The sequence below is a fragment of the Lucilia cuprina genome, chromosome 6, assembly GCF_022045245.1.
Source record: "Lucilia cuprina isolate Lc7/37 chromosome 6, ASM2204524v1, whole genome shotgun sequence".
In the NCBI taxonomy this organism is placed as follows: domain Eukaryota; kingdom Metazoa; phylum Arthropoda; class Insecta; order Diptera; family Calliphoridae; genus Lucilia; species Lucilia cuprina.
Window position 1 is genome coordinate 59972285 of NC_060954.1, and position 14899 is coordinate 59987183.

At 30.5% G+C, this 14899-nt stretch overlaps 1 protein-coding gene across 3 annotated transcripts; it reads right to left on the reverse strand.

Annotated features, from left to right (window-relative positions):
• Nucleotides 1-5310: 5310 nt before the first annotated feature.
• On the reverse strand, nucleotides 5311-14899 carry LOC111691246 (filaggrin-2). Of its 3 annotated transcripts, none has more exons than XM_046954711.1 (7): nucleotides 14846-14899; nucleotides 8195-8394; nucleotides 7824-8102; nucleotides 7575-7744; nucleotides 7416-7512; nucleotides 5933-6334; nucleotides 5311-5725 (listed from the first exon to the last, which is right to left on the reverse strand). In XM_046954711.1, exons 1-7 carry the CDS (start codon nucleotides 14891-14893, stop codon nucleotides 5560-5562), a joined length of 1362 nt encoding a protein of 453 aa, XP_046810667.1. In that variant the 5' UTR covers nucleotides 14894-14899; the 3' UTR covers nucleotides 5311-5559. The 3 variants fall into 3 exon arrangements, with proteins under 3 accessions (XP_046810667.1, XP_023309673.2, XP_046810668.1); XM_023453905.2 differs by having other exon boundaries at nucleotides 7374-7512; XM_046954712.1 differs by having other exon boundaries at nucleotides 5564-5748; nucleotides 7374-7512.

Consider the following 14899-nt stretch of genomic DNA (forward strand, 5'->3'; position numbering starts at 1 on the left):
AATTACTAAATTACTTTCTAAGTCTCTACCTATTACAATTTATTATTGTACTCTGATAAAGACCTTTTCGGTTTACCGATATACACAACCCTTTGATCCTTCAATTTGAGCCCTATTATACTTTCAACAGACCGACTGAATGAAATAAAAAAAAACCTTAAAATACATACGCTTGATGTTGGATATTTAAATAGACTTTCTGCGTTTCTTGTTCAAATGAGTACCTCTTCATTTTGTACGTCACTAGTTATTGTCATACAAAATGTGCAATATTACAGTGAGTGTCACATATATCCCTAAAGCTTGCTATTGCTATCGATTTAGAATTGAAACAAAATGTTGGCTTTTCGAGTTTTTGTAATTTAAGAAAACATTTCAATACCATCTTGATAGTTTCTTAAATATCGATTAAATCGAGAATCAGTTTTTATTACAATAAAGTAGATTATAGTATTTACTATAGACTAGAATAGAGTCTGGTTTATAGACAATTTAGTCTGAACCATAAAATAGATTATAGTCTGGACTACCGACTAGACTATAGTCTGGAATATAGAGTAGACTATAGTCTGTACTGCATACCAGATTATATATTTAAAACTAGAATATAGATTGGACACAGACTAGAATATAGATTGGGATAAGAGTAGAATATAGTCTGGACTGTAGACTAGACTATAGTCTAGACTGTAGACTAGACTATAGTCTGAACTGTAGATAATACTATAGTCTAAGTTAGACTAAGTTATCTGGACTATGGACTATACTGTAATGTGGACTATAGTCATGACTAGACAATAGTCGGGACTACAGACAAGACTATAACCTGGAGTATAGACTATGCTAAAGCCTAGATTAGACTGTAGTCTGGAGTGTTGACTGGAATTTATATTGGACTACAGACTAGATTGTACTAAGACTAGACTCTAGTATGGACTATAGATAATGCTATAGTCTGGAGCAGAGAGTAAGCTATAGTCTGAACTACACTATAGGCTAACTATAGTTTTGGCTATATGGCTATACTGTAGTGTGGACTGCAGTCATGTATAGACTATAGTCGGGACTATAGGTTATGCTATAGCCTGGTATAAAGACTGGTTTGACTGTAGTCTGGACTATGGATTAGAATTTATATTGGACTACAAACTAGAATTGGACTAAGACTAGACTGTAGTCTGGACTATAGATAATGCTATAGTCTGGAGTAGAGAGTAGGCTATAGTCTGGACTACACTATAGGCTAACTATAGTTTTGGCTATATGGCTATACTGTAGTGTGGACTACAGTCATGACTAGACTATAGTCGGGACTATAGGTTATGCTATAGCCTGGTATAAAAACTAGATTCGACTGTATTCTGGACTATAGAGTAGAATTTATATTGAACTAGAGACTAGAATATATATATTGTAGTAATACTATACAATAGTCTAGACTAGTCAAGAGTACAGAGTAGACTATAGTCTAGATTATAGGTTAGACTATAGTCAGGACTACAGTCATGACTATAGACTAGACTATAACCTGGACTATAGACTATGCTATATCCTGGCCTATCTAACTTACTTACTTACTTACTTACTTACTTACTTACTTACTTACTTACTTACTTACTTACTTACTTACTTACTTACTTACTTACTTACTTACTAACTAACTAACTAACTAACTAACTAACTAACTAACTAAATAACTAACTAACTAATTAACTAACTACTTAACTAACTATTTAACTAACTAACTATTGCTGAAATTTCGCGAATACGAATGATTTCTAACTAACCAAATAATAAAACTGTGATTCTTTTTAAAAAAATTAGAAAAATTTTTCATGTAATCGGAAAATTCTGGAAGCGACATCTTTTAAAAGCCTTTTTTATGTTAACGTAAAAATCAGTAATTTTTATGAAAAACTTGGAATCAATATTATTGCTATACTAAAACGTTTACCGATATTAGACTTGAGTTATCTTTAAAATTATAATGATCTTTAACGCAGATAACAGATAGATAGGTGTACCACTAGTGAATAATTTTTAAATTTCAGATAACAAAATCACTCGAAACTATGATTAAGTTTTATTTGTTACACACTGTAAACGTAAAAGTACTTTTCTTTCATATTTTTTTTCTGTCACCACCAACAAGTCATTGTCATAGACGACCACTACTACTATTGTCTTTTTATAATTACTCTCTAAGGTAATTCTATTTATTCGAAATTACAAATCTGAAATAAACAATATTTGGCCCTTTTGTAAAAAATGCCGCTATTTAAAATTAATTTTTTTATTATTATTTATTTACAACTTTAGGTCACTTAATCTCTTTTTTTAATTTATCACTTTTTTTGTTTTTATTATTAAAAACATGTGTTTTTTTTTTCTTGTTATATATAGAACAATTTATTGTTTTTTTTTTATAATTTTTTGCTGCATATATGTAGATTTATATATTTTTTATTTTCCTCCATATGTATCTGAAAATTTTCTTTGTTTTGTGTAGACGTTGAATATCAACATGGAAAAACAAATATTCCAAATTTTCGATAACATGTGTTGTGTTGTGTTTTGTCTTGTTTTGTTTTCTTTTCGTTTTTTTATTAATATTTTTTTTTTAAGCACAAATAATATTAAAAATATTTAATGAACCCGTTAATGTCACTTCTCACAGAATAATTTTGAACAACTAAAAAAAAAGAAAATTTTTGATCGAATAACAAAACATTGTTGGTTCCACAACAACTGATTAGTTGTTTTTTTTTTTTTTTTGCGTATATTTTTTTTATTCAAAATTTTCTGTTACTTTTTATTTTTCTTTATTTTATATATGTAGAATTTTCATTAGACAATTCACACAATTATTATAAATATATATAAAATCAATTAACAAATACCACTAAACTTAACAGTTTTTCAAACTGCAAAACTTACTGCCCATAACACACTCAACATCCAAATAAAACATATAAGCCAAATTGCCAATGTCCAGATAAAAATTATACATTTTTTGGCCATTAACATTCAATGTATATTGCAAAGAATTAAAAATGAAAAAAATAAATATAATTAATAGCAATTATGTGTATTCTATTTCACTAGTTGTGATTTAATAGTGACAAAATTTTCATAATGACTTAAGTCAATTTATTTTTCTATTTGATAAGATTAAAATAACTATATAGGCCGTGGATAAACTACTAACATCCACTCAATTTCTAAATTATAATTTTTCTGATAAGATTAGGTTCAAAAAAGCAAAGCACTCAATCAACAACTATAAAAATTGAGTAGGTTTAATGTTAAAATTTTCTAGGACTCTGGTTGCGCCATTTGTTTGTCTTCTCTGCTCATTCTATAAATGTCATCCCAATACAAAACAAAATGCTACAAAATAAATCCGTTATATACATACATTACCATTTAAACTTGACATTTATCCGCTATAGTACCTTTAACTATATACATAGCAGTGTAAAAATTTTTATTTAAGTCGGTTGTAAAGAACCAGCACACTGTCTATAAGGATACTAACATACCGCTACCAAAACAAAATATCGATTTCTTTAATATTGTAAAACTTTCAGCGATCACTTCCAATCTTAGATGAAGATCATAGATCACTTCTAAATGTTAAACCATTTTGATATCGGTTCAATCGTGGATCAGTTTTTATTCCAATAGAGTAGACTAAGGTCTTGACTATATACTAGAATATAGCATAGATTATAGAGCACATAGTATAGAATAGTTTGGATCATTAACCAGAATAAACTGGACTGTATATTAGATTATAGTCTGGACCATAGAGTACACTGTAGTCCGGACTATAGAATAGGCTATAGATTGGACTAAGACTAAGAAATTCAGAACTACAGACTAGACTATACTCTAGACTAATGATTAGAAAATAGATTAAATAGAAAATAGTTTGCACTATAGACTAGACTATAGCCTGGACTATAAACTAGGCTATAGCCTGGACTATAAACTAGACTATAGCCTGGACTATAAACTAGTTCGAACCATATAGTAGACTATACTCTGGACTATAGACTAGACTATAATCTGGAATATTGACTAGACTATTGTCTGGACTATATACTAGACTATTGTCTGGATTATAGAGTAGACTATAGTCTGGACTATAGATTAGACTATAGTGTGGACTTTATTCCAGACTGTAGTCTGGACTATAGACTAGACTATAGTTTGGACTATAGACTAGACTATAGTCTGGACTATAGACTAGACTATAGCCTGGACTATAAACTAGACTATTGTCTGGACTAAAGAATAGACTATAGTCTAGATTATAGAATAGACTATAGTCTGAACTAAAGAATAGACTATAGTCTGGACTATAGAATAGACTATAGAATAGACTATAGTCTGGACTATAGAAAGACTATAGTCTGGACTATAGAATAGACTATAGTCTGGACTATAGAAAGACTATAGTCTGGACTATAGAATAGACTATAGTCTGGACTATAGAAAGACTATAGTCTGGACTATAGAAAGACTATAGTCTGGACTATAGAATATACTATAGAATAGACCATAGTCTGGACTATAGAATTGACTATAGTTTGGACTATAGAATAGACTAAAGTCTGAACTATAGAATATACTATAGTCTATACCATAGACTAGACTATAGTCTAAACTATAGACTAGACTATAGTCTAAATATAGACTAGACTATAGTCTAAACTATAGACTAGACTATAGTCTAAACTATAGACTAGACTATAGTCTGGACTTTAGAGTAGACTATAGTCTGGACTATAGAATAGACTATAGTCTGGACTATAGAATAGACTATAGTCTGGACTATAGAATAGACTATAGTCTGGACTATAGAATATACTATAGAATAGACCATAGTCTGGACTATAGAATAGACTATAGTTTGGACTATAGAATAGACTAAAGTCTGGACTATAGAATATACTATAGTCTATACCATAGACTAGACTATAGTCTGGACTTTAAAGTAGACTATAGTCTGGACTATAGACTAGACTATAGTCTGGACTATATACTAGACTATGTCTATTCTATAGTATAGACTATTGTCTGGATTATAGACTAGACTATAGTTTGGACTATAGTCTGGACTATAGACTATACTATAGTCTGAACTAAAGAATAGACTATAGTCTAGACTGTAGAGTAGACTATAGTCTGGGCTATAGACTACTCTATAGTCTTGACTTTAGACTACTCTATAGTCTTGACTTTAGACTAGACTGATTTCGGTTCTTTTGCATATCAAAATAAAATCATAAATTTTACATTAAATTTTACAAATGTAAGTATTTTATTAAAATATCAGTAATGTACATAAATAATTTAATTACACATTTGTTGATTCAATTCATTCTTTTTTTCTTATGAACACACGCACATTATTAGTTTTAAACTTGAACACACTATATCTGCTCTGTTTTTTTTATAAATTTTTCATCTCCATTAATTTTAAATATCGTATTTATCGTTAAGATTCTTAGAAAAGGAACACTTGTATTGATTATTCCTGCACCCATAACTTTAAGAATTTTGTCCATTATCACTCTGTTTGCCAGTTTCTTCAGCGTTTTTATCCATTTGCTGATCACTACTTGCCATAGAGTCGTTGTTAGCATTATCATTGGATTTAACAGGTTCCACGGCTATAAGATTGGAATCACGATCTAATAAAGCACCATAGGCAGAGCTATAAGAGGAGAGAGTAGAGATCTTTTTTCAATAAAATTACTGTTCTTAAGGCAATAAAAATATGAAGAAAAATTTTTATAATGAAAAAAATTACAACAGATTTACAAAACATTTACACTTTGAAAATAAATTATTTATTATATTTGTTTTTTTAGAAATATTTATTTTTTTAGTATTGTGATATGTTAAACCATCTACAACTTACCTTTGCTGATCTCTATTCCTGTCCCTATTGTTATTATTACTATTACTAGCATTACTACCACTATTATTACTACCACCTCGGGAGGGTTGCTCATCATCTTCTCGCATATACGACCAACCGCCCGTTGAACCCGAACCTTTTGAGCTGTCATTACGATTTGTATGCGAATTTGTGTTGTAGGTTGTCTGTGAAACACCCATATTATAACTACCACTATCAATGGTACCAGATGTTACACGAGTTCCTCCCTCTTGGGGATCATATGGACAATTTGGTTTTCTAACACCACAGGGTGAAATGGCAGGTGAATTGTAACCGGGTTCGGGTAAATAACGACGATCTTCTTGTGTTCCTTTAGCATAATATTGGCCATGACCAGTACTATCATAGCTAGACTGCCCTCTAAGTATGGGTTTTTATAGGGTTTTTGAGGGCGTGGTTGGTTGGTTGATTAGATTTTTTAGGTGGTAGTTTATGGTTTATGGTAAGTTTAAAGTAGAAGGTGCACATGTTATTATTTTAGTGGTTTTTGTAGAAGTGTTTTGAAAGAGTTGATTTGTTGTTTTTGTAGTTGTTGTATAATACATGAAGTTCAAAGGTTAAAGTGTTGTTGTCATTTTTTTTAATATGTAAGTATATAAAAATAGAGTTTTAAATGTACAAAGTTGAACTTGTTTTTAAAGTTAACAAACATATAGTGAAAACTGATCTTTTTCAAAACGATCTTGCTAGTATATTTTTTTTGGAAAATTATGTCGTACTCACTGAAGAAAAGACTATACTCTGGTCTATAGAGCTGGCTTTACTTTGGACTATAGACCATAAACTGAAATCAAGATCAGAATATTGAATGGACTATAGACCAGAATTTCGCCTAGGTCATAGACTAGATTGTAGTTTGGACTATAGAGCAGACTATAAGCTAGATTGATAGCTATAGAAATCACTATAATCTGCAATGTTGTTGATTAAGCTATAGTCTGATTTAGGGACTACAGTATTTTTAAGACCATGGACTATGATACAGACTGGACTATCAACTAGACCATACTTCAGAATATAGAGTAAACAATAGGCTAGAATGTAGACTGGACTGTAGACTAGAATGTAGACCAGCCTATAATAGGAACTATAGACTTGATTATAGTTTAGAAAGACTTGAATATGGTCTGGACTACAGAGTATATAACACACTATAAACTGAACTATAGGCCTATAGTGTGGACTTCATACTAGATTATACATCAATAGAAATGTTTAAAAAGAACCCAAGTTTTCACCATATGTTTCTCAAGATTTTCTTGTATATGAGTTTAAGTATTTACAGCGAAAATATTTAACAAATACATAAAAAAATTATATACAATTTATATATATATATATACAACATTGCCTACATACATATACGATCAAGTACACATTAATTAAATATGTACTTTACCTGTATGAGTCATCCCATGGACGATATTGGCGAAAATCATACCTTGGTGAATAACGATCATAATAGTCACGATCATAGCTGCCATAACCAGATGCCGCTCCGGCACCAGCACCATATCGTGGACGATCATAATAGCGATCTGAAGAACATCATTACATAAGTATAATCATATGAACTAGAACGTTAAGTGTTAAATCATACCTCTTCCATAGTAATCACTGCTGCCACGATCAGCACCATAATAACGATCACGATTATCATAACCATAACCTCGACTTTCACCACGATCATATGCAGCTGGTCTTTCATATGGAACTCGAGTGCGGGTATCATAACGATCGTAGGCAGGTCGTGCGCCATAACGATCATCTCTAGATTAGCGTAGAAAAAGTAAAAATTATATATGTATTTCTTTTACACATCTTTAAAAAATTTTAATGAAACCTGTACCTGTAACCACCATATTTGTCAGCACCATAACGATCTGCACCATAACGATCAGCACCATAACGATCAGCGCCATAACGATCAGCACCGTAACGATCAGCGCCATAACGATCAGCACCATAACGATCGGCTACAGGTGCTGCATATCTGTCATAATCAGCACCACGATAACCACGATCTTCGTAACGATCATGGCCTGAATAATACCAACTACTTGCACGATCATCACCAGATCTGGCAGCATAACTGCCATAATAACGACTGCGATCATCGCCATAACGCCTGAAGAAAGCAAAAAAAAAGAAAAGTAATAAATTCAACATTCTCAATAAAAATTATTTAAAATGATTTCTAATAATTATTTTAAAACTAACCTGTCTTCATAACATGTTACACATCTTGATTGTCGACTTTTATGATAAATTGAACCCAATATACTGGACGACACCTCCTGACCTTTATCATCAGTTCTCGCATATGCTGCCTTACTATTGCTAGCTACTGCACTTACAGCTGATTCTACCAAATGCATGGGCCATTGTAAAACACAAAGTGCAAATATCAAATATGAAATCTAAAATGGAAATACAAAACAAATAATTAACCATTAATTAACATTATTTAAAATAGAAATTAAAATTTAATTCAAAAATCTATTATTGTTTTTTGTAAAGTTGTTAACAAACTATAACGTATTCATCATCATTATGACCAATAATTATTATCTAAATATCATCGCTATTTATGGACAGTTGTATTTATGTGTTTTAATATTTTTATTTTTACGTTTGACTTAATAAATGGGTCAACACTTACATTCTATAGAATTTTAAATTTTATAGAAAAATATTAGAAAATTTTAACTAATTTAGATAAATTGCTAAAGTGCAATTTAAAATGTAATTATGCGGAAATTTATGAACAATTTAAAACGGTTAATGGTGATTAAGGGACTTACAAACAAATTTACATTTAGTAAGGTTAAAAATTAAAAAGATTTCATAGAATGATAAAAAATGAAATTGTACAGGTTAGACTATAATGTGGACATTTGACTAGAATGCAGGCTGGACTGTAAACTAGACTCTAATAAGTACTATAGACCACAGAGGACTTAACTATGTAGTATATGTTATAGAGTGCACTATGTATATTCAGATTATGGACTGGATCATAGACTATATTATTATCTGGACTATGGGCTAAACTTTAGTGTGGACTGTAGACTGCATTATATTCTAGACTATAGACTAGAGTAAAGTCTGGACTATAAACTAACTGAATTTTGGACTATATAGTGTATATAGGCTAGACTGTAGTCTGGACTATATACAAGACTGAAGTATGCATTTCAGATAAGAATATAGTCTGGACTATAGACAAGACTAAAATCTGTATTACAGATAAGACTATAGACTCTAGTCTGGAATATAAAAAAATATAGTGAAGACTATAGTCTGGACTATGGACTACACCGAAGTCTGGAATATAGAGAAACTATACCCTGGACTATATAGAAGAATATAGTCTGGACTATAGAGAAGTCTATAGTCTGGATTATAGATAAGACTATAGTTTGGAATATATAATTTGGACTATAGAATAGACTATAGTCTGGACTATAGAAAAACTGTAGTCTGGACTTTAGAGAAGACTGTAGCCTGGACCATAGAGAAGACTATAGTCTGGACTTCAGAAAGACTGTAGTCTGGACCATAGAGAAGTCTATAGTATGGACTAAGAGAAAATTATACAGTAGACTGTAGTCTGAACAATAAACTAATACGGTACTTAAAACTAGACTAACGTTTGGACTATAAACTAGACTAACGTTTGGACTATAAACTAGACTAACGTCTGGACTATAGAATAGACTAAAGGCTGGACTAAGACTGAAAGATAGTCTGGGCAAGAGACTAAACTGTCTGTCTGGACTATAGTCTAGTCTATAGTCCGGACTCTAAGATCAAAGACTAGTTTATAGTCTGAACTATAAACTAAATTATAAAGTCTGGACTATATACTAAACTATAGTCTGGACTATAGAATAGACCAGAGTCTGTACTAAAGACTAGATTATAATTTGGACTATGGACAAGACTATTGATGAGACTGTGGACTATATTACATATTAGATATTTAACTTAAACCATAGACTAGAACCGCGATACGCAGTTAGATCTCAAATAAGCTCTCTTGTACTCTTTCTTTCATGTTTGCAACCAGTCTGAGAACAAATTAAATGCTCTCTTCCTTTCGCTGTAATCAGTACACAGAGGGAAAACGTGGTTGAAAATTGGCGAAATTGATGCAATCTGTTGTCAACATTTAGACAACGGATACATAAGGAATTCAATAACATGCTGTTATTATTATGACAACGCATCATTGTCATTGCAACAATGCATCATTTCGATTACGTTTTATATCATTTCAGTGCAACGTTGTGATTTTAATAACGAATCTTTGTTAATTAGAAAACTTAATGATCTATTTGATAAAATAGCGTTGTCACTTTGATAACACATTATTATTAACTATCCTTACATCCTTACTATGACAACGGATATTATTTAAATTTAAAATTTAAATACTTTGTTGTCAATTTGCTTCACTAAAATTTGATGTATATTAATATTAATTATTTATGTAAAATTAATAAGCATAAATTTTAAAACAATTACAATTGTTTAAGTTATTTTTACAAATAATAATAAAAATTTAGCACTTTTTTATCAAACGTCCTTGGTTTATAGTTCAGTGACTTTCTATTGTAACAAAAAAAAAAAAAACATTAAGCATTAAAAATAAATAATATTTTAAACAAAAAACAAATAAAATAAACAAATTTAAATAATAAATGTAATTGTGAAAAAAATGTATAACACATTTACATTAAAAAAATATAGAAAACAAAGTTTTAAATAAATTTCAAATATTTGAAAATTTTCAATATTTAAAATTTTTATAAATGTTAAAGCAAGTGGCGCCAATATGGTTTATTAATAGTTTTTGAAATGTTTAATTATTTTAAAAGAAAATATATGTGTGGACTTTGATAATTTGTCACTTGCTTTAACATAAAGTGGAAAAACTTTTTGTTTTGAGGAGAAAAACAAACTTAAAACCAAATGACCTCCAAAATGCCGGCGTCATAATATTACCAGTCATAGATATAAAAAAATAAAACTGTGAGTATTCAAGTGAACGATATATACAAACATGTGTATGTTTGTATATAGAAAGATATAAAATATTTTAGGCTAAAAGTCAACCACATATGATTTTGTATTTATTTATTTTTTTTTTTTTTTGATAAATTTTATTCCAACAGCATTGACATCACCTTCCTCGTAAGCTTTAAATTGGTCTACTCTCCACGCTTTGTTAGCCAAGCATCAGGAACCACTTCCGGCTAAATACGGTTAAAGTCATCACATACATTTATGAGTATTTTAATTTTTTTTATTTATTTATTTAGAATTTGTTGTTAACATTAGTGATTAATAATTTCATATTCTCAATATGCGCTTGGTCGCCTTTTGAGTTAATTATTGTAAAATAATAAAAAACCAAGTAAGAAATTATAGTCGGGCGAGGCTGACCATGTAATTCCCTACACCTTTTTTAAAAATATGATATGATTTAGGTACCATAAATGATCATGTGTCAAATTTCATGGAATTATGTCCAAAATTGCGACCTTTAGTTTGATTACAAGCCCTATTGGGGGATTCAGTTGTATGGGGGCTAGTTGAAATAATGGACCGATCTTAACCATTTTCAATAGGACAATAAAAGATCATGTACCAAATTTAATTGAATTATCTTCAAAATTGTGACCTGTAGTTTGATTACAAGGTTTACATGGAAGGACAGACGGACTGCTCAGACAGACGTCAGTTGGACAACTGAATCGACTCAGAAATTGATTCTGAGCCGATTGGCATACTTTAAGGTGGGTATAGGATCAATATTATTGTGCGTTACAAACATCAGCACAAACCCAACATACCCTCCCCTCTAAAGTGGTGTAGGGTATAAAAACGCTAAATATCAACACATAGATATAGATACAGATTTGAAATGATCAAAATAACACAGCTGGGGAAATGTTAATATATTGAATATGTATTTTTAAGTTATTATTCGAAAAATTCATGAATTATAACTATTAAAATCCCCTCTGCTACTATTAACAGTTTTTTGCATAAATAAATAATTTTTAAAAAACCATTTTATGAATGGCTGACTGCTTAGGTAGTTGTCTATTGAAAATGATCTTAAAAGTGACAACTGAATTTGCATGATCATCGCCATCACATCAATTATTTAACTTTTTTTTAAACTCAACTAAAACAATTAATTGTACTTTAGATTAGTTTTTTTTTAATTTATTTGCAATTAAAATGTAATAATTCATAATTAATTAAGATGGTTTTTCTTTAAGTTGACAGTGCAAATTATTAATTTGCTAGTAACTTCATTAATTATGCTTTTACGCCCATTTTGTTTTTAACATATTTCAAATTTACGAAAAAAAAATCTATATTAAGAACATGAAACTGAAAAAAATATTATTAAGAGTGAAATCACCAAAAAATTAATGCATATCATTAATTTTGATTTAAGTAGTTCATATAAATATTTAACTAGGTTACCATGAGTTTTTATTTTATTTTTTTAATTAAGACCCTAGGGGATTTTGGTATGAATTGCTAAGGCTTAGTTTTTGATTGAGAAACTAGTTTAACAATCGTTTAAATTGAACGCAGGATGCCTTGCGTTATATTTTTGAATAAAAACTGGAATGAAGAAGAATTTTCGCAATACTTATAGTTATTCGAATTATTCATTTAAATCCATTTTACAGGATCCCCTTAATAATACGCAAGGTAAGCTAGCTAGTATTACCAAATAGTTTAGATACACAAAGTCTATTCAGAAATTCAGATTCTTTTAGAATTTTTACTTTTTTTAGAAAATTGACTTTGTAAATCTTCTAGGTTGGAACTACTTGAGAGTCAACCCTTCCATTCATATAAACTGAACTAGTTCTTGTTATTTTCTATCTTTGAATCTATAATTTCTGTTTAGGGAATCACCACTTTTTCACTTTTTTGTAATACATAACCCTTCGTAACCTCAACATTTATCAAATTATAAGAGTGACTCAAGAATGCTTCTAGACGTTTAATGTTACAGGATCAATTCTATAGACTTCAGATTATTAACACTTTGTATGTTTAAATGTATATTTCTACAGTTTCTCGATATATAGTTTAGAACTGATCATTTTAAGATTTTTATAGATTGAACGAATGCCTGATAGTTGTTGCCTGGATCAGACTATATATAATAGATTGTTGTCTGGACCATAGATGAAACTGGATTACATTTGCCTGTAGTCTGGACTATAGACTAGACTGGAGTCTGTACTTTTAGCACAGACCATACGGTGGTCTAAACTACAGAATTTAGTGTACTTCAGACCATCTATGATCTGTGGTCTGGTCTACTTAACATTCTGTAGGCTGGATATCTGACTAGACTTTGGTCTGTTATACAGTCTAGTCCGAACTACGGACTAGACTTTAGTCTGTACTACTGTATTAGATACTAGTCTTTAGTCTGTACTACAGAGTAGACTTAAGTCTGTACTACAGACTAGACTTTAGTCTGTACTACAGACAAGACTTTCCACTATACTACATTAGTCTGTAATACATACTAGACTTAACTCTGTACTACATACTAGACATTAATCTGTACTACAGACTAGACATTAATCTGTACTACAGACTAGACATTAGTCTGTACTACAGACTAGACTTGTAGTCTGTACTAAATACTAGACTGTAGTCTGTACCATATACTAGATTTAAGTATGTACTATAGACTAGACTTTAGTCTGTACTACAGTTTAGACTTTTGTATGTACTACCGACTAGGCTTTAGTCTTCACTACAGTTTAGACTTTTGTATGTACTACCGACTAGACTTTAGTCTGTACTACAGACTATACTTTAGCCTGTACTACAGACTATACTTTAGCCTGTACTACAGACTATACTTTAGTCTGTACTACAGACTAGACTTTAGTCTGTACTACAGACTATACTTAAGTCTGTACTACAGACTAGATTAAGTCCTTACCACAAACTAGACTTTATTTTAGCCTTTTGTATGTACTACCGACTAGACTTTAGTCTGTACTACAGACTATACTTTAGCCTGTACTACAGATTAGACTTAAGTCCTTACTACAGACTAGACTTTAGTCTGTACAACAGAATAAACTTTAGTCTGTACTACAGTCTAGATTTTAGTATGTACTACAGTTTAGACTTTTGTATGTACTACCGACTAAACTTTAGTCTGTACTACAGACTAGACTTAGTCTGTACCTACTAAAGTCTAGACTTTAGTATGTACTACCGACTAGACTTTAGACTGTACTACAGACTAGACTTTAGTCCATACTACAGATAAAACTGTGTATTGCAGATTAAACTATAGTATGGACTACTGACTAGACTGAATGTAGTCTGTACAACAGATTAGACTACGTTCTGGGCTAGAGGATAAATATAAAAATAAACTTCGGTGAAACTGGAGCTAACAAATTTGAATATTTGTTATTAAATAGGCCGATAAATCATACATTTCTAAAAGATTGAGCTGTATTTAAACCGAATCTAATTTGAGAATTCCATCCATAACATCTAAGAAGTTAACATATCTGACATATCCCTTTAGTCATCGAGATTTCTTAGATTCGAGCTTAGATTGAAATTTAGCGCGACTTAATCCTTTAGAAAAGTGTAACTTAGGTTTCAGGGTTTTGCCTTTTTTCCACATTTTGACGAATTTATTTTAATTATAATTTAAATGATTTTGTTTTTATTGAAGTAGTGTTTTTATTTTCTCAATGAATAATTTGTTGATGTTTCTTATTCAGCCTGACAGCTGTCAACTGACAGGACTATTTAAGCAATTTCGGACTTTTATTTATTTTTTCTTACCTTTTTTGAGTTTGTCATGTTTAAATTAATTAATTTATAATTCACCATTAATAA